General features: G+C 41.0%; 1 protein-coding gene across 2 annotated transcripts in view; it reads right to left on the bottom strand.

Moving 5' to 3' along the window:
- The window catches only part of EDAR (ectodysplasin A receptor), an 85,451-nt gene that overhangs the window by 56,159 nt on the left and 2,789 nt on the right, over positions 1-26,503 (bottom strand). Inside the window, exon 1 of one of the 2 annotated variants that reach the window (XM_063127471.1) lies at positions 3,655-3,705. The exons of the other annotated variant lie outside the window; for it this stretch is intronic. Coding sequence (XP_062983541.1) covers positions 3,655-3,687 — 33 coding nt within the window. The 5' untranslated portion in view covers positions 3,688-3,705. Of the gene's footprint in view, positions 1-3,654; positions 3,706-26,503 lie in introns of those variants that run through there. 2 annotated transcript variants of the gene reach the window in all.

The following is a 26,503-nucleotide window of genomic DNA, read 5'->3' as shown; positions in this document are numbered from 1 at the left end:
AAAGATGGGGAACTAACATGCATTAGTTCCTGTGCCCCTAATACAAATTTGCATGCCCTGTTTGGGATTATCACTTTAAGTACTGAGGCAGAATCCCTTTTTTTAATGTACAATACTAGAGAATCCAAATCTCTGCCAGGCAGCCTGTAAACATTCTAGGCCAGATGGTGATTATATGCATATACAAAGTTGTCAAAGGGACATAGGAAGACGCTTTATATAGAATCAGACCATTAGTCCACCTAACTCAGTATTGTCTGCACTGGCTGGCAGCAGCAGCTCTTCAGGGTTTTAGGCAGGATACTTTCCAAGGCCTACCTGGAAATGCTAGAGATTGAACCTGGAACCTTCTGCATCCAAAGCAAGTGCTGTTCCAGTAAGCTAGAGCCCTAAACTAGCCACCAATGTCATCTCATGAACACCTTTGGCAGATATGGCCAATGACCACCACAAACAGAAATAAGGGCTGAATTTCCTATATCTATCTAGATCTAGATATGCATAAACATACAGATTTATATCCCTGAATCCCAGTTATGACCACTACTGATATACACAAATGCAGAAAGTCTGACTCACAGTATTTGTGCTTCTGGTATGCATGAGTATCATTAACATCCAAGCCTCTCTCAGTCCATCTGCCCATGCACCTGTTCATATGATTAGGCAAACCAATATGGCATTTACTTGAGTCACATCAGTAGCCCTTGTGAAATATTGAATGACACCCCATGCCCACAATAGGTCTTGGGGCTCCTGTTATTGGTATGTATCCTTGGGATTGCACATTCCTCTACTTTCCCATAGGAACTTGCCTCCTTCTAGGGTCTCTGGTTTGCCCTCCTGCCTCTCAAACAGTTTTTCTATTGGGTCCACATGGGCTATTCCTGAATACCATCCACCAACTCATACTTGGCACTGGATTCCTACTCAGTTCCTTGCCCTATAATGCTTGATGTTCCCTGACATTTCTTGCTTCTTGCCTCTCTCTAGCCAGAGATGCAATATCCCTAAGAACATAAGAAGTGCCATGCTGGATCAGACCAAGGGTCCATCTAGTCCAGCACTCTGTTCACACAGTGGCCAACCAGCTGTCAACCAGGGACCAACAAAGCAGGACATGGTGCAACAGCACCCTCCCACCCATGCTCCCCCCTCTTTTTGACATTTCCTCTACACAAGCCTCCATAGGAGAAGTCCCTTCTATATGCCACTACAACAGCCTTCCCCAATCTGATGCCTTCCAGATATGTTGGACTGCAATTCCCATCATTCCCAGCCAAAGATGAGAGTTGCAGCCCAACACACCTGGAGGGCATCAGGTTGGGGAAGGCTGTGCTACAAGAATAAGTGCTGCCCTTTCAAAGCACTATTTCAGCAATGGACAATTTACATTTTGTATTTATACAAAATGTATGAGGTCCAATTAAAATATACATAGGCCTCTCATTGAATCTGAAAGGTGTTTGCATGTAAGGTCTGGAATAGCTCCCTTTAAAATACACAGGAACTGCATGAGGGAAAGGACTGGGCCGACAAGAAGTATGCATATTTTTGTACAGGGTTTGTCTGTACCCAACTGCAAAACATATAGTCAAAAATGAGTAATCTTTCCCAGTGGGGAATTTCTTCATGCATTGGTGTTCTCACGAAATTTAAGGTTCAGGATAACATTTAGAAACAATTCCTGGTGGGATTTATTAGACATACAAATATGTTGCTTTCCATATTCATACATCATCATCATGTCGCTGCCTATGAGGTTCGTCTTTCCAGGGTTGATGTTTGATGATGTATAGACCCTTTTCAGAAGCCCTTTGGTGTCCTTCAGAGTTGAGGGAACGGTTATACTAATATATATATATATATATATATATATATATAATCAATTGCTCTGCTTCATTATGAATCTTCCCCCTTCAGGGTGCAAGTCTTCCGCTTCTATGATGTAATGTTTGAATAATGTGACCCTTAGGCACTGGAGAAGAACATATCTCATTAAAAGCAGTGGGATGCAGGCTCCTGTATGCTTAAGGGGGTAACCTTAATCCACGGAAGTCAGTAAGCATTTGGCAGTGACTTCAGTGAATCTGGCCATTTTGAAATAGGGAATTATGCCCTCCAGAGAAACATACACTACTGCAAGCATAAACATAGAAGATTTGCTCATTTTTGCTAAATTTGCCAGCAAATACTTGCACCTTAAAAATCATTAACAATAAGTGGCATTTCTTCTTCTTCTTGCCATATGTGGTATTGTAGGTGTGTGGTGCATTGGCAAGTTTCTGCCTCAGTTCCTAAATACATTTACTTGCTAGTAGCTAATGAATATCCAAATAAGTGTTTTTAGGCAATCTGCAAAAATACGAAAATGTTGCATTTTTGAATCATTTCTATGAAAATCAAAACATTAACTAAATCACTACCATACATTAACACAATCTTTGAACTTTCTCTTCCTACAGCAAAGCGGAGTTGAATTCACACAAAAGTAAGATAAATTTACATCTGAATCAACTTTGATAGCCATATCCACAGGGTGATAACCTTCTCAACTTCTCATGCAGGTAAGGGTTCCTTGAAAACCTCTATGATTGCAAAGTAATCACTATTAAGGGATAACTACATCTATTCAATGCTGAGTATATACACTGAGAAACAGGTGATAGGACCATTACAGGTCAACAAAACAAGGATTTTTTAAAAAAATTCAAAATAAGTAAGAAATGTAGTTCTCAAACTATGGGGTGGTCTGGATATAGAGGAGAGACGTTTAGAAGACCCAAGTTCAAAACATTTCAGAAACACTGAGCTACCACAGACTGACTCTCTCTCTCTCTCTCCCCACTCCCTCCCTCCCTCCTACTTTTTCGAACTATGATATACATATTAAATAAACACATATTTTAAAACAACGAGTAGAAATGAGATATATGAGCAGTACTTGCACAGAATACCTCTTCAATCTCCCGTTTATTGCTTTATTAAATTGAAAACCATCTTTAGCCACAGAGTACATTGCCCCCCTCCAAGCCCATCTAGAATAAATGGTGTTTGACAGGAGTACAGCTTGATGGTTTGCACTTAAAGGTCAGAGTACTAAGCACATTTATGAGAATGTAAATTTCACTGAAATCAGTGCCAACCTGGAGCCATTACACGATTTCTTCTTTAGGTGAAGGAATGAAGGTGAGAACAGTGATTAAACTGATAATTCATAGGCCTCTAGAAATCTTAGCTAAGGTAGAAAAGCAAGACTGTGTCGTACTGAAGCATGCAAGAATATATAAATATACATCTGTCATTATGAGTCATTTTGCATACTTATTTTACAGCTGAAAAATATTTTGCTTCATAACATATTGCAGTTTATGAAACTGCCCAAATGACCTCAAGCAATAATGCTTTAAAAATAACGATAGGATTTTAAACCATTACAATCATCCATTTCTGCCAGATCATTATATTACAAATATATACTAATTTTCAAAGCTCACTGGCATTTAGAACTATGACTTCTCTACTATTTCCAGATTAGTTTTTTTTTTTTTTTTTGGTTGCTGTACACAGAAAGATTAAATCTATGATATCTCTGGCAAAATATCCAGTTACTAGGGTGATATAAAGAAATATAATTCTGATATATTTTCTTACCGTTGTTCCGCATTTTTCTTTTTGTTGTTCCATCACAACAGGAAAACAAGTCTAAATCTTTTGCCGCGTCTGAGACTCTACCTAGGTTTAGCGTTTGATACTGGGAAGGCGGAGCAGTTTTCTGTCTTGGAGGGTGTGTAAGAATGAAAGAAGTAAATCAACTTTTAATTTATGCCAAATAGCTTTAAAAGGAAATCAGCCCAGCTCAAAAGCCTCACAGTCTAACCCAGGGTGATACATCTTTTTCTGAGTAACTATGCACCACATTGAAAAGCATGTTATAGCCTGGAAAGCTATACTACTAACTTAACAGTTTAGTTTCAGCTAATCATAACATTTGCATATTTTTATCATTAACACAATAGGTGCCAAGACACACCCAATAGACATGTAGGCCTTCATCTATCACATTTTATTTCAAAACTATTAACACTAAATTCCAAAAAGCCAGAAACTGAACAGTCTGAACAGTCATGAAATGTGCTTAAGAATTATGAGTTTCAAAAAAGCATAGTGTTGGGCTTAGTCCCTAGAAAATCTTTTATTCTTCTCTCTGCAGTCATGTGGACCAGAAGCTTACATTTTAGCAACTGGCAGCTGCCAATCTCTGGATTCTGAGAACTAGAAGACCAAACAAAAGCATTTTGGCTACTGAATGCCCTGAAAAAATGTTTTTGGTTTGTTGTTGTTTTCTGTAAGAAAGGCTGACATGGGCTCATTGTGCACAATGCATTGGATCCAGAGACAGAAGAGCAGAACTCTCCTTGTGCTACAGAATTCTCCTGGCTCCCACCACACCACTGTAGATCCCAAGCCCATCTAAGCCACAACAGAGGGTCAAGGGATCCCCTGAATAGCATGTAATGGGGCATATGGGGCTGCAGTGGGGCAGGGAAATTGGGAGAATTTGGCAGGGCTACCTGGAGCAACCAGAAGTGCCTGTCTGCTCACACAAGACATATCTTGACCCAAGCCAGCAAGTTTTTAACAGAATAAATGCAGAGTTGTCCATGCAACTCCAAAGCCAGTGTGGTGTAGTGGCTAAGTTGGACTGGGAGTTGGGAGATCTGTTTTAGTCCCCACTTAGCCATGGAAACTCACTGGGTGACTTTTGACCAGTCACAGACTATCAGCCCAACATACCTCACAGGGTTGTTGTTGTGAGGATAAAATGGAGAGGAGGAAGAGGATTATGTATGCCGCCTTGGGTTCCTTGGAGGAAAAAAGGCGGGATCTAAATGTAATAAATAAAAATAAATCTCTCCTCCAAATTGTTGTTCCATTGAGGGCCTTATCCCAGCTCAGGACGCAATATATTTTACATCTGGGAAAATAAGTTATTGTTGTTGCTGCTGTTGTCCTAGCAGCGCATGCTTTGTTGCTATAATTAGTGCATATAGTTTGGTTGCATGTGTTTCAAAAGTGTCTCAGAAGTAGGTGTGCAGGCACATGTGACAATTGAGCACATTTTACTTTTGGAGGGGCACAGGCAAATTTTACATTTTTTATGGACTTTTAGGCACATTTTCTTGCCCCCCTTCCAGAATTTGCAATTTTCTCCTTCCCCGCCCCCATATGCAATGTCATTAATGATGAGAAATTCCTCCATCCCAATTCATGCCAAATTCATGCCGAACGCTGTGATTATTTAAAAGACAAATTAAAAAGTTCTTGGTAGATGTGAGCTCCCTCTTTGGCACGGTTCCCCTTAAAACATGAAGAGGAGCAAGTTCCATTCCTAACCCCAATCCCACAATGCCATTTCAAGAACCATTATTTTTACTATATCTTTTACGCTTTTTATTTTTGTTGTATGAAGAATGGCTCCGGCTGCCATTAAAGGAGGGTGGGCTATGCTACCTTGGCTTACAAGAGTATTATGCTATCTGTAACTTCATAATTTTGTGGGGGGACGGACCCAATTAAAAGAATAGGAACATTGTTTAGCTGCCATTTGCAAGCAATTAAAACTAATTATAATGTTTCTTATCTTGACATGAAAAGTAATTCTCTAGAAGGCAATTTTCTTCACAGAGCTGCCACTTTCACAAAATTTATGGCCCAATCCTAAAATTTGCTCAATCAAATAATAGCTTCCTGTATAATCCTGGGGCAAATAAAAGAACAAAAGAATTAAGGATTACATGGCTCAAAAAGGTGCAAAAGCCCTTGTCCTGTCTCCCACCTAGCATTCACCGAATGTCCCTGGGGAAGCTTTCAAACAGGACACGATGGCAAAGGCCATCACTTGCTGAAGTTTCCATCTGTAAATACAGAAATTCCATTCTTAGCTATTTTTGCTAACAGTGTTTGCTACGCCTGCCCTTATTAAATCGTTTTATTCTTTTGAAACACTATCTCTGCTGGAGCTATCGCAAGTTCCGATGGCAATCCCAGTCTCAGTGGATGTACCCAGATCATGAGTCTGGGCGAGAGAAAGTCTCGTTGATTTCAATCAGTCTCCTCGAAGGATGCCTAAATCTGGATCCAAGCCACTATCTCTCAACACTAGCCTTACAATCTGTAATGTGGAGATAATAATACAATCTGCCTTATAGGATTGCTGTAAGGTTTATATGGCCTTTTATTCTACAAGATATTTGGGAACTGAGGGATGTTGGCATGGCTTGTCTTGCTGCTCTTTTAAGATTTTGAAGGAAATTTAATGTATACTTCTACTATGTGTGTGTGTTTAACTGATTTTACATTGTTCGCTCTATCTTCAATTTTCAGGACCTAGTTAGAGTTTTTCAAGCCTGTTTGCAGTCATCAGCCCTCTTCAGATGTGAGCAGGGAGCAGGGCCACTCTAGTTAGCCTGTCCCTTGAGGTCCACATACGTCCTGCTTGCTCACTGGAATGTGTCTTGGGCGTTCTTTAAATCAAAGGTTATATATGAAGTAAATACACATAAATAGATAAATAGGTACGGAAGGGCCCTGACAAATGTCTAGAGTGGCGACTTGAATATCACCAAAAATATGAAAAATAGATCTTGTCTCCCAGCATGGGAAACATTTGCAAAAATTTACATTGTTCCCATTTACAAAGAAAGGTCATCCCTGCAGGTTAAAATAACGTATAGGTGAACCGGGGATGACCACTTAGTCCTCCTAGGATATCTGGGACTGCTTTTGTCCCATTTTTTTCTCCAGACTTGTGACAATCCCGAGGTCCATGGGAAGTGTGGCTCTCCCTTCCAGGCTCCTCCCTCTTCCCCACAAGTAGTGGGGCTCAGGAAATGGGCAAGGAGTTGTGCAGGGAGAGTCCACGGACATTGGGGGTGAGGGGGAGAGCATTTTCACCATATTTGTGATGACTCTCGGTGCCTTCCAGTGCCGAGTTTGTTGTGTGTGTTTGTTTGTTTTTTAAAAAACGTACCTTCACACAAGATTGCACCCGTGCTGTTGTGCAAATGTCTCCTCTTGTAAAAAAAAAATGACGTCCCAGAATGGCCCTCCTTTACTTCCAGGAAAACTCACTGGCGTGTGGCCCCTGAGGGACAATCCTAGAAGCGCAAAACCCCATGATCATCCCTCCCCACTCCCAGAAGGCTTCCAGGTGTAGATTAGGCCTGAAACAAACCTTGAAGTAGAAGACTATCCTCTGTAAAGTAGAGGAGATGGCAAATGTTCCTCCTACACCCACCGAGGTTTGCGGGACAGATGCAAGAATAAAGAGACGATACACAGAACTTTGGGGTTAAACAGGGGCCACATTTATTCAAGATCTGCAAAAAGAGGTGTAATCCTAACGGGCATCCAGTCTGGCCTGCACACAGGCCTTGCTACTACGTAAGGGCAAACATTCTTGTCCAGGGGGTTGGCGCTGCCTCTTTCACCCTCCCCCGGCCGTCCCCTTAGGGAAACCTTCCCTTGTCACCCCCCCAACCCAGGCCACTAGGCTCAAGGTGGGGTGAGAAAGGTCGGCCTCAGAGGTAATCCTTATCTCCCAGCCCGACCACAAGGCTCAACACTGGGAGCCCTCGGGAATTACCTGTCACTGCAACAGTGCCTCTGAAGGCTCACCATTCCAATCCCTCTGGACGCCCATTCCTACCTGCCGGTAATGAAATGTGACCAAATTAGCTATCCGCCGAATCAACCTATTTATTCTCCCCGGCTGTCTTACAGTGTGGAGTAGCCAAAAAACCTCATGGCCAATTCAGAACATGAGTAAAAAATTCCTACTCGGTCCCCTAATGGCAACCAGCAAGCTCACACTGCCTACAGGGAAGGAGGGAGGGAGCCGTGCAAAGCGAAGAGGGCTTGGAAGGGTAAGTGCCCAGTTTTTATTCCTTGGGTCACCCCTCCCAACCCAGTGGTGCCAAACCCAAATGCCCAATCACCATTGGGCACGCCTCTCCCCTTGCCCTGCCCGCAAACCTCTCCCCATGCCCAGGCTTTGCCGGGCATGGCAGAATGATCCTTCTGTGGGCATACCAAGTGCCTCTGGGATGGACATGCCATCCTGCTACCGTGTTTCCCCGAAAATAAGACAGTGTCTTATATTAATTTTTGCTCCCAAAGATGCGCTAGGTCTTATTTTCAGGGGATGTCTTATTTTTCCATGAAGAAGAATATGGTACACATTTATTGTTGAACAAAAAAAAAAGGTCTTATTTTCGGGGGGATGCCTTATATTACAGCGAGAGGCAAAACTGGAAGTAGGTCTTATTTTCGGGGGATGTCTTACTTTCGGGGAAACAGGGTAGCAAAGCTCCTCTTTGCCAGTGGAGATTCACTCCCCCCTCCATTCTAATCTCCTTTGGACAGCCATCTGCGAGGGTTAGGATTGCTTTGCCTTTCCTAGTAAACACACATAGAATTGGGCTACAGAAGGATAAACTTCCTTCAGTCCTTGTACCTTTGCCTGTTTCTTACATTGCAGTACACACATGTGTTGTTGTTTTTAAAACATTTTTACACTATTTTTGTTTGTTTGTAGAAATCAAGGCCCCAGGCAGAAACAAGCATCCTACTTCTCACACCTTCAAAGCTTTCATTTAACTTTAACATTTCATTGCTTTTAATCTCTTCCCCCCACTCACCGCCCACCCCCTCTATCAGTGACTAGGTTTATAAAGATCTTGGTCTGCCACAGATGGTTTCCTGTTCTTTCTGCCAAATGTGGAATAGCTATAAAACTTGAAAAGGGTTTGAGGTTGTCACTGCATGAAAAATTACATTTTAGGGAGAAAATTAAATCTGAGCCTTATCCTTTAATTGCTTATCTTTAATCTTGTTTCATAAATGAACTTTTTTTACCCCAAACTTCATCTCAAAGCTTCCGCTAGCTTAACCTGAAGGGCAAAACATAGTTGTGCAGATATATGTTCTTTAGCAGTCAGGTGTGTGTTCTTTATCAACAACAGCAGCAGCAACAACAGTAACAACAGCAGCAACACAATAACAAAAGCACAATAACCTAGTTCCATTCTAGATACAACCAAGTTGACACCCATCTTCATTTAGGAAATGTAGTTCCTTTGGCTCAGCTTCACAAAGATATGGAATGAAATCTCAGGTAGGAGAGATAAAAGCGGGGATACATAGTAAATGAAACCTTTAGTCCTGTATGTTAGTAAATCATCCTTTGAGTTCAATGGGGAAAGTTGCTTGATTATGATAGAGTCCTACCTTAACACTACTAAAGCTGCAATCCTATAGCACAGTTACCTGAAGATAAGTTCCATTGAACATAATGGGACTTACCCCTAAGTAACTAAGCATACGTAGGCTGCAATCCTATACACTGTGTAAGATATACCCTTACCTGGGAGTAAGACCCATTGAACTCAATGGGACTTACTTCTGAGTAGATCTGCAATAATAACCATTGCGGAGAAGAAATAGTAATAGTAATGCTTCCAAACTCATAATTAGTTGGCCCATTCTTCAGATCTAGGGTGTTTGTAATCCCTTGTAATACTGAACACCCCTGACTGATCCATGGAAATTGTAAATGAAACAGATTTTCCTCCCAAGTCAGTTTCTTGTTTCTGTGCATTGTTGGCATGACTAAGCAGACAAATCCTACCACCTTTGCACAGGCTGTAACCCCTTATTCCTCTCACAAATGGGCATTGCTATTGCTACTTGTTCCACAGGCTTTGAGCTTCATCCCATGTATCAGTTTCCCTCAAATTATCCCTAAGCTGTCGGCGTTGTTGTTGTTGCTAAATCACACCCCGGGCGGCAGCGCTCTTAAGATTCTTAAGGAGGGAAATGTAAAAAATAAATAAATAAAAAATCAACGGATGACCCAATCCGACTCAAATTGGGTATGCTTAAAGCTCTCTTTAATATCTATTACTGTGCCAATTTTGATTTCTTTATCTGTAAAGCTTACGCTGATGTAAGCATTTGTTTATTTTTTCTTTAAACATATCAAATCTTGCTCCTGCACACTCAGTGGCCACTCGGAAAAAAACAAATGATTCGCTCGAAAACTAGTACCAAAATACCTCGATTATTTTCCCTTTATAGCACAATGAAAGCAGGATGCATGGGAGTACTTCACAGTCAAAGCAGATTATAAACTGGAAAACTTCAGAGTACTTCACAATAAAAGCAGATTATAAGCTGGAAAATTTAGGAGTCCTTTGCACGCAATTCACAGTGATTGCACAGTATAATGCTGGTGTGATAAAGCTGCCTCCACCCCAAACCTCCATGGATGACATACTAAGCATGCCATGTACCCAAGATGGACTTTGGTGATGTGGTCATGCTAAAATCTGGGCATGGTTTGAAAGATCCCAGTATATGAGAGAGAGCCTTTGTCTAGGTTTATAAAGTTGGACTAGTAAATCAGCTGTCCAATCCGAAATTGCAGTGGGGTCAGTTCATCCATTACTGGTTACCAAAGGGTTGATATTAATTCCCCCTGGTTGCATCACACATCACCCCCAGTAACATCTGAAATGAAGAAATCACACAGGGGTGGATCATATGGGAAGTTCTCACACTACCATTTCCCTTCTCCAATGGACACTGTGACATTTTGGGGGCAACTTCCACTTTGATCCATCCTTTCAATGTGATTTCCTAATTTCATATATTACAGGAAAAACATGATCCGCAGGGAAACAGCACTTAGGCCACTCAAGTAACTTATGTATTCAGGGCCAGCCCTACCATTAGGTAGAGTGTGGTGGCTGCCTGAGGTGGCAGATACTGGGAGGCAAAGCATGGCAACAAGGTACTGATATGGAGTGGTATGTGCCATATGGTTTGCCCTGCAGCCTTCAGGTGTTGCCAAGGTCACAGTCCTGTCGCCAGTATTGAAGCAAGATCCAACTGGGAGGGGACACCATCCTGTCCTATATGTCAGGCAGAAAAATGTCTTAGGACAGCTTTGTGTGTATTGGACCTTTGTCTTGGGTACTGCCATTGTATAAATTATACAATTCCCATTGTATAAAGTAGTGTTTTTCAGAAGTCATTCATTCTCGACAAACCTATGATGATGGGGAGTCTGTGATTGGTGATTAGGATCTCCCACAGTTATTATTCTTATTCTTATTTTACATAATAGCAAACCCACACAAGTGGCACTCTTCCGTGATCTAAATCACTTCTCTAAAGCTGCTGTTTGCTCCATGGGCTAAAGATGGCTACAGCGTCATGCCTAGTTTGGCTCATAGTCTTTGGATTTTTGTTCAGTACTTATGTGTATGGATTTCCCATGAAAATCAAAGCTGTGGTCATGTCTAACTCCTAGTGAATTTACTGGGGGGGGGGGAGTATTGGAACAAATCATGGTTTTGATCTAATTACTAGTTAAATACATCACTAGGGATTAGATTACGATCATGATTTCCCCCTTTATTTTGGTCACTTATTCAACTGGCTCCATTGATCATTTCACATATTTGACTAAATATTTGACTAAATATCACGAACCATTTACATAGTTTCTCCTCCCCCTGAGCATCCAGACATCTGCAGCAATTAGTATTTTTTGAAGTACTTGAGGTCCAAACTAGACATGTGGAAGGACCATTACAGGATTTCATTACATCTTTTTCTTTGATTAAAAGAAAGCAGCTGTGTGTGTTTTGGGTGGAGGGGGACACAGACGCACTCTTAACCAAGAAAAGATATCACAAGATCTGATCACAGATAAGCTATGTCACATCTAGTGTGGCCCTACATATTATTTGTGGGTTTAAATTGGCAAAGCAAGCATTCATTTCATGTATCACCGATTATCAGTGCACTCATGCATTTTGCTTTCAGGTTATGGACAGCTAACAGGCAATTTGTGAACTGCCCAGAGAGCTTCGGCTATTGGGCAGTATAAAAATGTAAAAAAATAATAATAAAAAAATCACACAAACACTTTTGGAGGTTGTCAGTCCATGTACTTTTTTCTTCAGGCACACACATTTTGTGTTTTAATTGTATACTGAAGATATTTTCGTTGCACACCTAAAAATGAGATCTGTGAATGCAACAAACAACAGTTTGCAAACATGAGATCATACATGTGCATTCAAGGAGGGGCCATGACTACCTGTAGTAGTTTGCTGCGGTGTGATGTGTGAAATGGCCTTGCAGCAGAATGGTTGCATACAGAACTGCAAACAGGATTTTCTTAGGCTGGTGTACAACTTTCTGCTCAACCTGATTAATAGGACCAGCCAACTCCACCCTCTAGTTCACAGAGCGCACACATGCGCACACAAAGACAATGAAAAGAGCAGCGGTTAAGCAGCTCTGAAGTCCATTTGATGTTCAGGCCATCATGGAACTGGTGTGGTTGTGATGCTCCTCAGCAGACTGTGTACACCAACTTGCCATCACCATAACTTGAAAACATAAATGATTGAGTGAATTGCTCCTGAATCTGAGACCTTTAAAAGTTAGGGAAAGGAAAGGAACCTCTCATGCAAGCACTGAGTCATTTCTGACTCTTGGAGGGACGCCAGCTTTCGCTGACGTTTTCTTGGCAGGCTTTATAGCGGGGTGGTTTGCCATTGCCTTCCCCAGCTGTTATTACCTTTCCCCCAGCTAGCTGGGTACTCATTTTACCGACCTCGGGAGGATGGAAGGCTGAGTCGACCCGAGCCGGCTGCCTGAAACCAGCTTCTGCTGGGATCGAACTCAGGCCGTGGGGAGAGTTTCAGCTGCAGAAACTGCTGCTTTACCACTTTGCGCCACACGAGGCTCTTTATTAAAAGTTAACACATGTAAAACAAAACAGATTCTGTTCTAATTCAATGAGTTGGGAACTGGGCTGAAGACTCTAATATCTCTCAAAGATCCCATAACGATCCCCCAATTTAAGTGTGGAAAGAACTGATCGTTCTGCACCTATTTTCACTCAATGGAGGAAAGTGTAAGGATGCAGTCCTAGACCAACTTAGAATAAGTCTTATTGAAATCCACAGGACTTACTTCTGAGTAGACACATGTAGGATTACAGTGTAAGGGCCCAGTCTTATGAGTGTTTAGACAGAAAAAAACCCTGCAACTCTAGCATGGCTGCCTGGGGAATGCTGAGGATTATAGGACATTTTTCTGTCTAACCATGCATAGGATTGCACCTAAGCCACTTTAAAGCCTAAGTTTTCTTCTTATTTATAGAACGGTGTATTTTAAACGGGGTGGTATGTGAGTTCTTTTACAAGTGGGTTTGCCAAAAATAACTGTCTAATGTCCACCCTGCCGCTAGCCTCCATCGTAACAGACAGGCAATTTCAATATCATCCTTTCCATGGGAAGTAATTTTTTTCTACAAAATGCTTATAATTTCATAAAGTGCTTTGACCAATAGTTTCTATCAGTGTTTGAGAGTGATATATTGGGACTCCCATTTCTCTTTTAGTTATGTGATGATAGATAGGTGATGATGTATCATCTTCCTTCTCTTTCCAAGTAAATGCCCGAATTGCAACCAAAAAAAGAAAATTGCTAGAGGTATATTTTCTATACAAATGGCAGGAAAGCGGTCTCTTACCTAAGGTGGCTATCACTACCTTGTTTTCATAGGGAACTGGAAGCATTTCTTTGAATGATGATACTCAGTTTAAAGTTACAAACAGAAACTGGATAATCAAATTCAAAGGTGCTATGGAATCAGCTTGATTGCTAAAAACCCAACATATTTTGGGCTCTTAGCCCTCCATTTTCTTCAAGGAAACCAGGACTTTTCTCTATCAAGGTAGAGATAATGCACAACTAGAGAAACACCTACTCTCCTATGAGCCCAAAATGTGTTAGGTTTTTGTTTTGGTGTGTGTGTGTGTGTGTGTGTGTGTGTGTGTGTTTCTGTGTGTGTTGCAATAAAATGGATTTCTGCAGCATTCTTGGATTAGATTATCCTTTTTGTTTGTATCAGATTGGTGCCATTCTCTTCTCTTTGGAGAAGAATAAGAAGACAAGACACACATCACTCACCTAACTACCTCTTCATGCTTTGATAGGTAAACAGTGTAGAGTTCTATATGTGACACTGGAGATCCTAAAGGACTCCCAAAGTCATCTACTGCTTTTCAGGACTGCCACAGAACCCTGATTTGGAGGAGGGTTGTGGCACAAGGATAGTTTCTTAATTCTCTTTTCTCCCTAATGCAGAATGCCTGATGCTTTGCTGCCAGGCAGTGCCCCCTGGAACTGCCGTTAGTCGCAGAGGGCAACACCTAGAGACATAAGTTATATTTTATATATGTTATCTTTTCCTCACCACAGCCATTTGTAGTTCTTGGGGAGGAGCAGGATTTGCATTGGAGGTCTGGTACCACGGGGGAGAATTCACTCCCTTCCTGCCCCTGTGCCACAATCCTGACTGGAACCTGTTCTGCCGCTGATTTCAGTAAAAGAAAATATATCAAAAGATCCAGCCGCTGATCCTCCACATCATAAAGCCTTTGTCTAAAGGGCGATACGGAAACACTTTTAATAAATGCATAAATAGTTGTTCCTAAGGGTGTGAGTTGCTTCCTAGTTCAAATTTCACCACAGCCACAAACTAACTCAGTTACCTTAGGCACACTTGTATTTCAGTCGTCCCCTATCTGTGGTTTGTTATGCAAGGATTCTGAAAAGATTATTCAGATGAGAATGCATGATGTGAAGCGTTTACAGCACTTCAAAATGTGCTATATGAATTAAGTGCTGTTAACAGTGTAATGTGAACTAATTGACATTCCCATTCATTGTGAGCGGAGGATCTTGAGAGTTCAGCATTTCTGGTTTATTTATTTATTCATTTATTACATTTTTATAGCAACCAACAGCCGAAACTCTCTGGACAGTTCATAACAAAACCATAACCTACAGGACTATAACATTTAAAAATTTAAAACTACAATATAAAAGCAAAAATAATAGCCAAACAGAAGCTAGAAGCAGTGCAAAAAAATTAAAAAAAGAAGACCAGATATAAAACAAACCGAAAAACTAAAATGCCTGGGAGAATAGAAAGGCCTTCACTTGGCGCCAAAATGAGCCTAATGTAGGCACTAGATGAACCTTTCTGGAAAGCTCATTCCACAGCCAGAGTGCTTCAGCAGAAAAGACCCTCTTCTTAGTAACTACCCACCTCGCTTCCTTCAGTAGGGGCTCCAGGAGAAGGACCGCTGAAGATGATCTTAGGGTCTGGGCAGGTGTATATGAAAGGAGCTGATCCTTCAAGTAGCCTGGACCCAAGCTGTTTAGGGCTTTGAATGCTACGTACCAGAATCTTGACACGGACTGGCAGCCAGTGCCGATAGAAAAGTACTGGCATAATATCACATTGGCCAGTCCCTGTTAGCAGTCTTGCTGCCCTATTTTGGACCAGGTGGAGTTTCTAGACTGTTTTTAAAGGAATCCCAGTGTATAATGCATTGCAGTACTTCAAATGAGAGGTTATCAGAACACAGGTAAGTTAGGCTATCTCTGTCCAGATAAGGATGCAAATATATATATATATATATATATATATATATATATATATATATCACCATCAATGTACATGGTGCTGTACAGAGTAAAACAGTAAATAGCAAGACCCTGCCGCATAGGCTTACATTCTACTATATCGGTCTAAGCTGATAGAAGGTGCTCTGTGCCACTGAGTCATATGTACCTTGAATGACAGTTCTGGATCCAAGAGCACCACCAAACTACAAGCCTGAACCTTTAAGGGAGGTGCGGCCCCCTCCAGAACAGGTTGAACATCAATTAACTGGGCAGATGATTGCAAGGCGCTAGTCCATCCAGCACTGAGCACTTTCCAGGGGTTGCGTAGCTCACCGCTGGCTTCCTTCCGAACATTGAGCTTTCCACTATTTAAATCTTGTTCCAGAATTAATAAGATAAAAATCAAGCAGTGCATGATGATCTAACAACACCCAGTCGGCTCAGATATATGGCTTTTCATTGCAACAGCTGTCTTAGTTAGATAAGCCAAGAAAAATATTGGTTATCAGTCATCAGTATTGTACAACAGCATACTGTGGAAAACAGCATAAAAATAGCTAAATCAATGCATAAAAAATCAGGTCTTGTTTTGGGAGTGCCCAATAATCATCATTATCATCATCATCATATCCACTAGCAGAAAACACAATTCTCCACGTGCCTATTGTTATGTAGCCAAAAGAGCACTGTCTTAGGAGCCGTTGGGGTGAGGGGGAGTGGTGAGAGGAACACACATTGCAAAACAGCTTAGTGAGAAGTACGGGACATGCCCTCATTATATGCCTCAAGGAGGCATTGCCCTAATTGCATTGCCAGAAACTGGCAGAGCTAGCCAGCTTCTTCTTATAAGCCTCTATTGTGTCCAATATGCACAAAATGCCATGTTTTGTTGGATCAGTCTCAGTTTCTACACATACTGTACATAGGGCAGCTTTTCATTAATTAGACTCCATAAAGCATTCCAACTCTTTATTCCATTCCTCTCTGACACTTTGAACATCTACCTTACTGCATTCCATCCAAAAGACTTTTGTGAACAGCTATTATTGTCTTAGTTTTCTATGAAGAACCAATTAGTTCCTCCAACAGTGTAGGACGTGCTAAAGCATTCATTACTGATGGCCCATATATAGACTCTAATGAATGGACTTGAATGGACTTCCAACTATCATAGACAGTAAATGGTATCTAATCTGTAATACTGAAAATGGTAAAAATGCATCACTCAATGCTATTAACTGATCTGAAATATGAATTCCACTATCAGACCAACTCCTCCACATAAAAAGGCCATCTCTACATTTTCAAACCTGGATTCTCCCATAAAGTTAATTTAGCATGAGAATATGGACCCAACTTGACCTGACGAGGCATTGCATACTGAGTCTCTCTCGCTGCTGAAATTGTTAGCTGAGCCATTCCTTCTGTTTCAATATCGGTAGATATTAACACCATTCAGCCGGAAAGCGGTGCCAAATAATCTGACTCCAAACAATCCATGGGAGGAGTATTAAAAGAAAAAGTTGTTGTCCAGCCATTAGTGGAAGTTAACATATAAGCTTTATGATACAAGCTAATATGTGGGAAATTAAGTCATCCCTCTTTACTTGACAACTGCATCTTCTTCAGTGAAAAATGGGAAGGAGACACCTCCCCCCCCCCCCCGCCCACAAATAAACTTCTGAAATGCTGCATAAAGTTTTTGAAAATATGTTTGGGGAAGGTATAAAGGAATACTACTTAACACATAAATTACTTCTTGGAAGACATTCATCTTAAGTATCTTAACCATACCCTCAAGTACTTAAATTAAAGAATGTCCATCTTTCAAAATCAAGAGATATTTCCTCCAGTAATGCATTTATATTCAGTTTAAACATTTGTGAGATATCTCTAGGGACCGATATACCAAGATACTTTATCACTTCTGGGCATCAATAAAATCGCCATTTAGTAACTACTTTGTGTGTCTTGATTGCTACCTACAAACATTCTGGTGGCTGAAGAGCAAAACTGACTGATAATAAATTGTTAGGCTAAGTATGTGACTAACGTGTGTCCAGGACTGGCCCTGTCATGAGACATTAGGAGGGGTGACAGTACAAACATGACCCACCTCTCAAACCTCCACTGGAATAACGGCCCACACCATTCTATAAGCCACTCTACTAGTGGCACTCCAGAGCCTAGCAGGAAATGCCCACCATCTGCCTGAGCCCTTGCTGAATCACAGCTCCAGCAGTGTTTGGCCTGGTCAGGTGGCAGCCTGGCCATGGGGTCTAAGGCAGCAACAGCTTCTGGGGGTTAGCCTGGCAGGTATTATTTATTTATTTATTTATTGCATTTCTATACCGCCCAATAGCCGAAGCTCTCTGGGCGGTTTACATTGGCCTTAGCTCCTATCACATGGTACAACTTCTTCTCTTTTGATAGAAGCACAAACAAAAGTGAAGGAGGGGGACAGCCTTCCTTCATTTCCAAGAATATATTCCATTACTCGTAGTCATCTCACAGCACATACATACAGAACTATCACACTTACAAGATACAATAAATTCTTATCAATTCTACACACTGCAATGTATATTCCATTACAGGAGTACCCAATCAGAGAGCAGCCATTCACGTCAGACTGAGGCCAGGCCAGGCCAAGTCTTGCCTGGCCATGTTTCTCAAGTCCTTGGGGCTTTTATTCAGTGCTGAGACAACAGGTAGCAGCATGTGGGATGTGTTGCACTGGTGGGGTTGAGGTAGGAAGAACAGGCAACAAAAAAGCTTGGGTCAGCTCTGTATGAGCATATTTCAATAGTTTGTTTGAGCGTTAAGTGAATGGGCTGCATAATTAGTGTCAATGAAGTGTGCATGAATGGGATATGAGTTGCAAACAACTTCTTGAAGTTACTAAACACAACAGATTGTGCTGCTAATATTGAAATATTGGCTATTTTGCAAGTGTTAACTTTCTGACGCCAGTTGTTCAGGAACTTGAATTTTTGCTATAATAATAAGTAAACCTTGATGTAGTGGTATACAACTTGGGCAAGTTATGAAAACATGGCTGAAACTTTTTCTTCACGTAAAAATCCCTCTACCAGTCTCAGTTCTGATCAGGATTATGGAGAATATGCCTCTGGAATACTCTGAGGAGTGCTGTGTGTAATGCAAGCAAGAGGCAAAGCTATAATAATATTAACAATTATTAATAGTGTCGATATTAAGTTGCACAAATGGATGGTATCAGATAACTGGAATTCATTTAAATGCTTGTGCAGATAAAAAAAAATCCAAATAATTTCAAGACGGTTTGGAAAACATATAAATCTGTATACCATCAGTGTATCATCTAGAGAGAGGAAAACTGAAATTATGCTGATCAACGAGATTATTCCAAGAAAGCATCATAAATCAAAACCAGCAACCATGCAAAAAAAAATATTGAGCCCCTGAGAGTTGTCAGGACATTGGACATGTATAAAACATTAGATGTCTAGAATCTGTGCCAAAATGGGGTTAGTATTTGCTTTTTGTTTTTTAAAGTACTGTCTCCTCCAATAGACACAACAGAGTACAGCCATAAATATTGGCTTACTTGATGGGTTTTTCTTCTTCACAGTGTACCCCAAATGTTGTAGTTTGTATCCAAGTGCCAAATCTTGGAATCCTGATAACAACAAGAAAAATTCATAACTTTATTCTATAAACTTTATTGGAGTATGAACTGGGTATGACTGCAATCTTGTCCAATGCTGGGACAAAGGACAAAGATTACTAATATCTACAATTGGGGAGTTGCAGTGCAATCCTATACATGTCTATTCAGAAGTAAGTCCCACTGAATTCGAGTGGACTTACTCCCAGGTAAATGGGTATAGGATTGCAGCCTCACACAGATCATAATTTTTTCAAAGTAGGTATATCACTCTTAATACCCTATTGACTTATTAACTACTTCAAAGCAGACTTTCCCAATCTGATGACCTCCAGATGTGTTGGATGGACTACAACCTCATCATTCCCAAACAGTTTTTATTCACAGAAAAAAGGCAAGTTAGGGGGATATGTTAGAGGTGTGTACAATTATGCATGGTGTGGAGAAACTAGAGAGGGAGAAAAACTTCTTATAATACCAGGAACTGAGGTCATCCCATAAAGCTGAATGATGAGACATTCAGGGCAGATAAAAGGAAGTATGTCTTTACACAGCACTTATTTAAACTATGGAATTTGCTTCTACAAGACGTAGTGATGGCCACCAATTGGGATAGATTTAAAAGAGGGTTAGATAAATTCCTGGAGAAGAAGGCTAACAAAAGCTACTAGTCCTGATGGCTATATGCTACCACCAGTATCAGAGGCAGTATGCCTATGTATGCCAGTTGTTAGGGAACATGGGTGGGAGGGTATTGTTGCACCTGTTCCCTGCTTGTGGATTCTTGGTCAACATCTGATTGGGCAATGTGTGAACAGAATGCTGGACTAAATGGGACTCTTGGTCTGAACCAGCACAGCTCTTCTTATGTTCATAAGTTCAACACATCTGGAGGGCATCAGGATGGGGAAAGCTGATCTAGAGTGTTTAAAGATGATCGGGTTCTCCCAACATGATAACTCACATTCAAGGTTAAGTGTGGGTTGAAGATGAACCATGGATAGTTGTTCATGGGTGGTTGTGTTGTCTGAACCCAGCCATGCTAATAAACCATGGTTTATTAACCAAGAACTAACAGTTCACAACCCAACAACAAACCATGGGTTCTCATCATTAGTTGTTCATGGTTTACAAACTATGCAGCTGGGTTCAGGCAACACAACATGGATCCAGTTTCAGTCATACTTGGAACAGACCCATTGAAATCAATGAGACTTAAATTCATCATGACTAACAAGTCCCACTGATTTCAATGGGTCTGTTCCAAGTACAACTAACACTGGATACAATCCAATATGCTATGATAATTAGTAGCAGGAATTGTATGCGATCAGCATTTTTATAATCATAGGCAATTATACAATATGAATAATAAAGGAATAGCATCAGAAGTGTTTTCATAAGCAACAGATCTGAACAGAACTATTTCGTTTGTTAATTAGTTTACAAAGTTATTTTTATACTGCCTTTTAGAATCAAAGCCCTCACAAGACAGTGTACAAAAGAAGAAATTAGAATTCAAACATTAGTTCAATAAAATATCAAAGCAATTGATCATAGAATCATAGAATAGTAGTGTTGGAATGGGTCTAGAAGGCCATCTAGTCCAACCCCCTGCTCAATGCAGGAATCCACCCTACAGCATACTTGATAGATAAAGTAACAACAGATTAAAACATGGTAAGCTAACAATAAAATTTAGTGAAAGGCTTGATGGAATAAAAACATTTTCTGGATATATTTGAAAAGCACAAGAGAATGGGCCCACATTTGAGGAATAGTGGAATTCCAAAGATGAGGGTTCATCACATAAAGTTCCTAATTGTTGTATCTGCTAACCTTATCTTAGTGGTGGACCAAAGAGCAGCATCTCAGGACAATCTTAGAGTCCAGTTACAGTAGGTTCATCTGGATGTAGATGGTCCTTCCATAACCTGGTCCCAAATAGTTGATGGCTTTAATGGTGGTTAATACCAGCACTTGAACCGAAAACTGTTACTCCCGCCACCTCCCTACCTCCAGGATAATACAACATTTGCCTGTTATTAATTACTGAGGAATACAGTCCACAGCATACTATGGCATGTTTAGTCAACAATAAAAGAGAAATGAATATTTGAAGTTTGACATTTTTTCCAAATTTGCTCATCATCAATTTATTATTGAATGGAAAATTTCAAAGAAAAACTCAATTATGCATTTTGGAATTTTTAAATCTAGAATTAGAAACTGATCTTGTTGGCATCTCATTTTGGCTCTATTCCAATGTGAAATCTCATACGCTGCCAACTCTTGAATATTAATTACTATTGCATGTTATCTCTCAAATCCCATCAAACAAACCTGACCTGGCAAGTCATCATCACCAGTCTGTGCCATTTGCTGTCCAACTCCAAAAGCAAAAGTTTAACCCTGCTGTGCTGCCATACATGGATAGTTGCTTTCTCTGGAGCTGACCCACTAGGATCAATGTCTGAATACGTGTTTTGGGGATTGCGGCTATATTATAATACACATATATTAAACACCACTCTATCTGCCTCAGGCCTTTAGCAACAGGACTGAGGTAAACATACTGTGTTTACTTCACACCTGTACATTTTGAAAATCAGTCTATGACAGTGCCGTGCTTCAGAACCTTCTCCCTAAGAAGGTTTATTCTAATTGTCCCACAGCTGTACCCATGTTAGACCAATGCAGGGATGGGCAGTAAGTCATTCTCCAAACCTTTTGAACTTTAACTCTCAGAAGCCCATGCCAGTATGACCAATGGTCAGGAATGCTGGAAGTTGACATCTAGAAACCTGAAGATCTGTATAGGAAGCTATATATACCGAGTAAGACTGTCAGTCTATCTAGTCCAGTATTGTCAACACTGAATGGCAACGGCTCTTCAGGGTTTCAGGCAGTTTCCCCACCACCACCTGTAGGTGCTGGGGATCGAACCTGTGACCTTCTGCATGCAAAGCAAGTGCTTTACCGCTGAGCTACAGCTCCTCCTACTTTCTGCCCTCCCACATACTAAGAACTGCAATCAGTGAGATTCCTCGCCCCCCTTAATTAGTGATCTTGTTGTATTGTTATGTGGGTTGTTCTTTTCGTCGCCTGTATTCTTAGCTTTATTTAAAAATAAAACTCCATGTTAAAGAGAAGAAAAGAGAATAGGTACACAGATCCCTGAATTTTAAGTATGTGAAAATGTTAGGTAGGGCACAGAATGCATGCATCTGTGAGGTCTTTCATCTCTGCATTTGATGTCTCCTGCCTTGATTACTTCAACAGGGGTCCTCAACCGTTTTAGGCCCATGGGCACGTTTGGAATTTTAAAAGAGTGTTATGGGGTAGTGGGGTGGGGTGGAGTTGCAAAATGCTGGGAGTGGAGCCGGTTATCTATGTGTGTATGCACATGTACGCATGCTGGTTCTGTGTGTGTGTGCTTTGTTTCTCCCCCACCCTCTCCCTCCTCCCACTCTTTCTCTCTCTGCTTCCAGGCAGAGGGCTCCTAGCACTACCTATCAAAGGCACTGTGCAGCTATTTTACCTTCCTCTCTTTAACAGTTGTTTCTGGTAAGAAAGGGCAGAAAAAGCTGGGAGGGTTACAAATGGAAGATGATGACATCTAGACACCACCACCACCCCGGCTGTTAAATCCCATGCTGGGTGTTTGTATAATAAAAACTTTGCCTGGAAATACTCTTTGGTTTTTCTTCTCTCTCTCTCTCTCTCTCTCTCTCTCTCTCTCTCTCTCTCTCTCTCTCTCTCTCTCTCTCTCTCTCTCCCTCCCTCTCTCCTTCTGCTCTTCTCTCTAGCTGCTTTCACTCTCTCTAGCTTCTTTCTCTCTGAGCCCTCTCTCTTTCTTTATTTCCTTTCACTCACAACTCCTCCTGTTCTCATCAGCACTGTGGAATTACCTGCCAGGCTCTGTGGCATCTAACTAAATCTTGAGATTGGTGCAAAATCTTGTGAGATCCCACAATCAGCACAACTTCACATGAGATCTCACTTCCTTGCTAAAATAAAATAAAATATGGCGATACAGAGCAGAGCTGAGCCACGGGCCTCATGGATGCCATGGTACCCACAGGTGCTACATTGGGGATTGTCACTGGCTGCCTCATTAAAAGACATGGTGTTTGAGGCAATCTGATGTGAAATGAAAGTTCTGAGTTTGAATACACATGGTTCAGAAGATCCTGTTTCACAGAGAAGATGTATGCGTACATCTTTAAAATAGATCCAGGAATTAACCTTCCCATGCTATATTCTGTATGTGTATATTCATATTTTCTAAAAGCAAGTGCTTTTCAATACTGCAGGCAAATGGAACCGTGATTGTGATGGCTATTTCTGGGCTTCTTAATATTCTTATTGAAGGTAGGCCATAGGGCTGTAATTTACTTTGTTGTTGTTTATAGGTATGCATTATGCTTTACATGGTAAAAGTAAAAAAAAAAGTCCCTGCCTCTAGGTAAAGACACTGAAGCAGCAGATATAAAAAGCTAATGATAATTTTTTTAAAAGGGAGGGGGAAGTGTGAAATCAATTTAAACAAAAATGGGTGGGTGGGGGAACCAAATCAATGGGCAGTATCCAACGCTCCCACAAGGCTTGTAAAATTCAGTGGTGCATCACTGCTTTTCCCCTTTACCTAGCAAACGCTAATGACATTGTGCTAGTGTTGGTTTACATTATTGCAACATCATTAGCACCAGTTCTGTGGCAGCATTGGACCTTGATCCCATTTTACTACTGATAATATTATTATTTTTAAAAATCCCTCCTTTATTTTTCTGTACGTGATGACTTTAGATTGAGTGCTCCCAGCATCCTGTTTCCTGTTTGGTAGCTTGGTGGCAAAAGACCTGCTTTCCATGCAGAAGGTCCCAGGTTCAGCCCCTGGCATCTTAACCCTCCAGGTAGGGCTAAGAAAAAAATCCTGCCTAAAAGCCTAAAGAGTCGCTGCTGCCTGTCAGTGTTGAGAATACTGGGCTAGATGGACCAATGGCCTGATTCAGTATAAGGCAGCTTCCTATCAGTCCTTTACAACTGGAGGAGAACTAAATGGAGTAACTATCAGAACCTGCATGCATGTGGATCTCTTTCCTTTTTTCTCTTTGTCGAACCCATGGATGGCCAGCCAGTGGCCTCTAGACCATATCCAGCCCATGATTTCATTTGCCTTCTCCATTGTAACTATAACAGTTGAGAATAGTCTGTAAGCATGTTTATGCCCTGCAAGGCATGGAGGAAAGAAGAGGATGCCTTGAGAGCAGGATGGGGATGAAGACATGGGACCAGGTCCAGAATGGGAGAGATCAAGGGGATAGAATATGATTCCCTGGGATCTTCCCAAGGTAGAACCTCGCCATAGCCAAGTTGGCAGGTACTATGGACCACCAGGACGTTGAAGCCATTCATCACTTTTCTTATGTGCCCAGTGATTGAAAGATTGTATGCGTTATGCTTTGAATGTATTGTCTTGCCATTTCTTGCTTTATTGGCCTATTATAGCCAAACAAACTTGTTTTCTTCACCCAGTGGTGAGTTCATTGCCTCTGAATATCTAAAAGGAACGTTACCTATTGGTAAAACAATTGGCAAAACAGCCCAAATTCAGAAAGTTGGCCATCTTTGGTCTGAATTGACAATATTTCTACATCTTCCAGTCTTTACAATTGAAGTTAGGGGTAACTTTTATTTCCTCTAGTGCCAACGCATACACAGAGCTCCTAACACTTTCTGCAGAGGCTTCAACTCTGTGTGTGCATCATGTTATAGTTGTAATTGTCATGGACAAAACATGGTTGTTTGAATCTATTCATTGCTCTGCAAGATTCAGAACTCCATCAGACGAGTGTTTTATTGCATGCTCGTTACCGAGCACTCACGGATTTTTGCGGGTCCCTCTCACAACGTCATCTGCCTTCTGCATGCCTCCCGCCCTTTCTAGCCTTCTTTGCATGACAAAACCCACCCCACCCCAGTAAGTCTGACTTATTTTAAAGATGGAAGTTGCCGCAATCTCCTGCTATGTGCAGGAGAAGCACCGGGATCAAAATGGCCCACTGAATGGGCCACGTGCAAGTTGTTTACTTCCTCTTTTGAAAGAGGAAGTAATGAGGCACAAATGTATGGGCGGAGAAGCGACGGTAAGCAAACACAATTTCTTCCAGTGTGATGACACTCTCAGAGTCCATTTGAATGCCATTACTTCTTATGGACCTGGCAGAAACAAGGAAGCTTACTTATAGTACAATCCTATACTTGCCCATTCAGAAGTAAGCCCCGTTGAATTAAATGGGGCTTTTCCACAAGAAAGTGGTGAGGGGATTTTAGCCTTAATTACCTTACAAAGGCAATACTTCATAGAATGCATATTGCATTTAGCCAAAGCTCATTCTAAAATAACATTTAGAATGTATTGTAAGATGACTGAGGCCCAATCATACATCCATGGCAATATTTCTTAATGGTTAAACCATTTTCAGCGTTCAGAACTGGTTTCCTATTTCATTTTTTAATGCATTCTATCATTCCACTTTTCTTAATATTTCATCTTCCTCTTCAAGATTAGAGAGCATTTCATTATGAAATACTTTCTCCCCATTAAAGTATTTGTAGCCTGTGGACAACTCACCTCTTCAACTTCTTTTTGATATGATAAACAGCTTGATCTTGTTAAGTTGCTTGCTGCTAGGCCTGTTTTCCAATCCCTTAAAATTCTCATAACACTTCCAATTTTTAAAAAGTCTCTTTATCAAAGTGGACATAGTCCGAAACACAGCAGTACAACTTCTTTACCAAACCAAAATACAGAGGACGCATCAGCATTGTCCTCCTGCACCCTGATCCTTTGTTTATTTATCTTTGCAGTTCTTTCCTGTTTATGTTGAAATGGGTATATTGCTTAATTCATAATCTAAGACTACAATTCTGTGCACAGTTTCCTGGGGACAAGGCTCACTGAGCATTGCGTGGATTACTTCTGAGTAACTATGCACATAGGATTGGGTTGCATGTTATTTGTACTTCTGTGCATGGATCAGCAAGCAGCCCATGATGCACAGATTGACACATGTGATGATTGCACATGCATGTATTTTTCTGGCTTCCCATACAGTCCCACAGTCCCACGGATTTCATTAGAAGTGAAGGTGAAGTCCAGATTTGCTTCAATTCAACCAAGGCCAGACTTTGGATCAGGGAGTGCAGTTTGAAGCCAAGAAGGCTGCCGCCAGGGGTAATTTATTTCCTTTGCTTAGAGTTTTTGCACGTGTACTCAAAATGGGA

Source organism: Elgaria multicarinata, chromosome 5, assembly GCF_023053635.1.
Source record: "Elgaria multicarinata webbii isolate HBS135686 ecotype San Diego chromosome 5, rElgMul1.1.pri, whole genome shotgun sequence".
NCBI classification, from domain to species: domain Eukaryota; kingdom Metazoa; phylum Chordata; class Lepidosauria; order Squamata; family Anguidae; genus Elgaria; species Elgaria multicarinata.
This window is presented reverse-complemented; position numbering and strand designations above follow the sequence as displayed.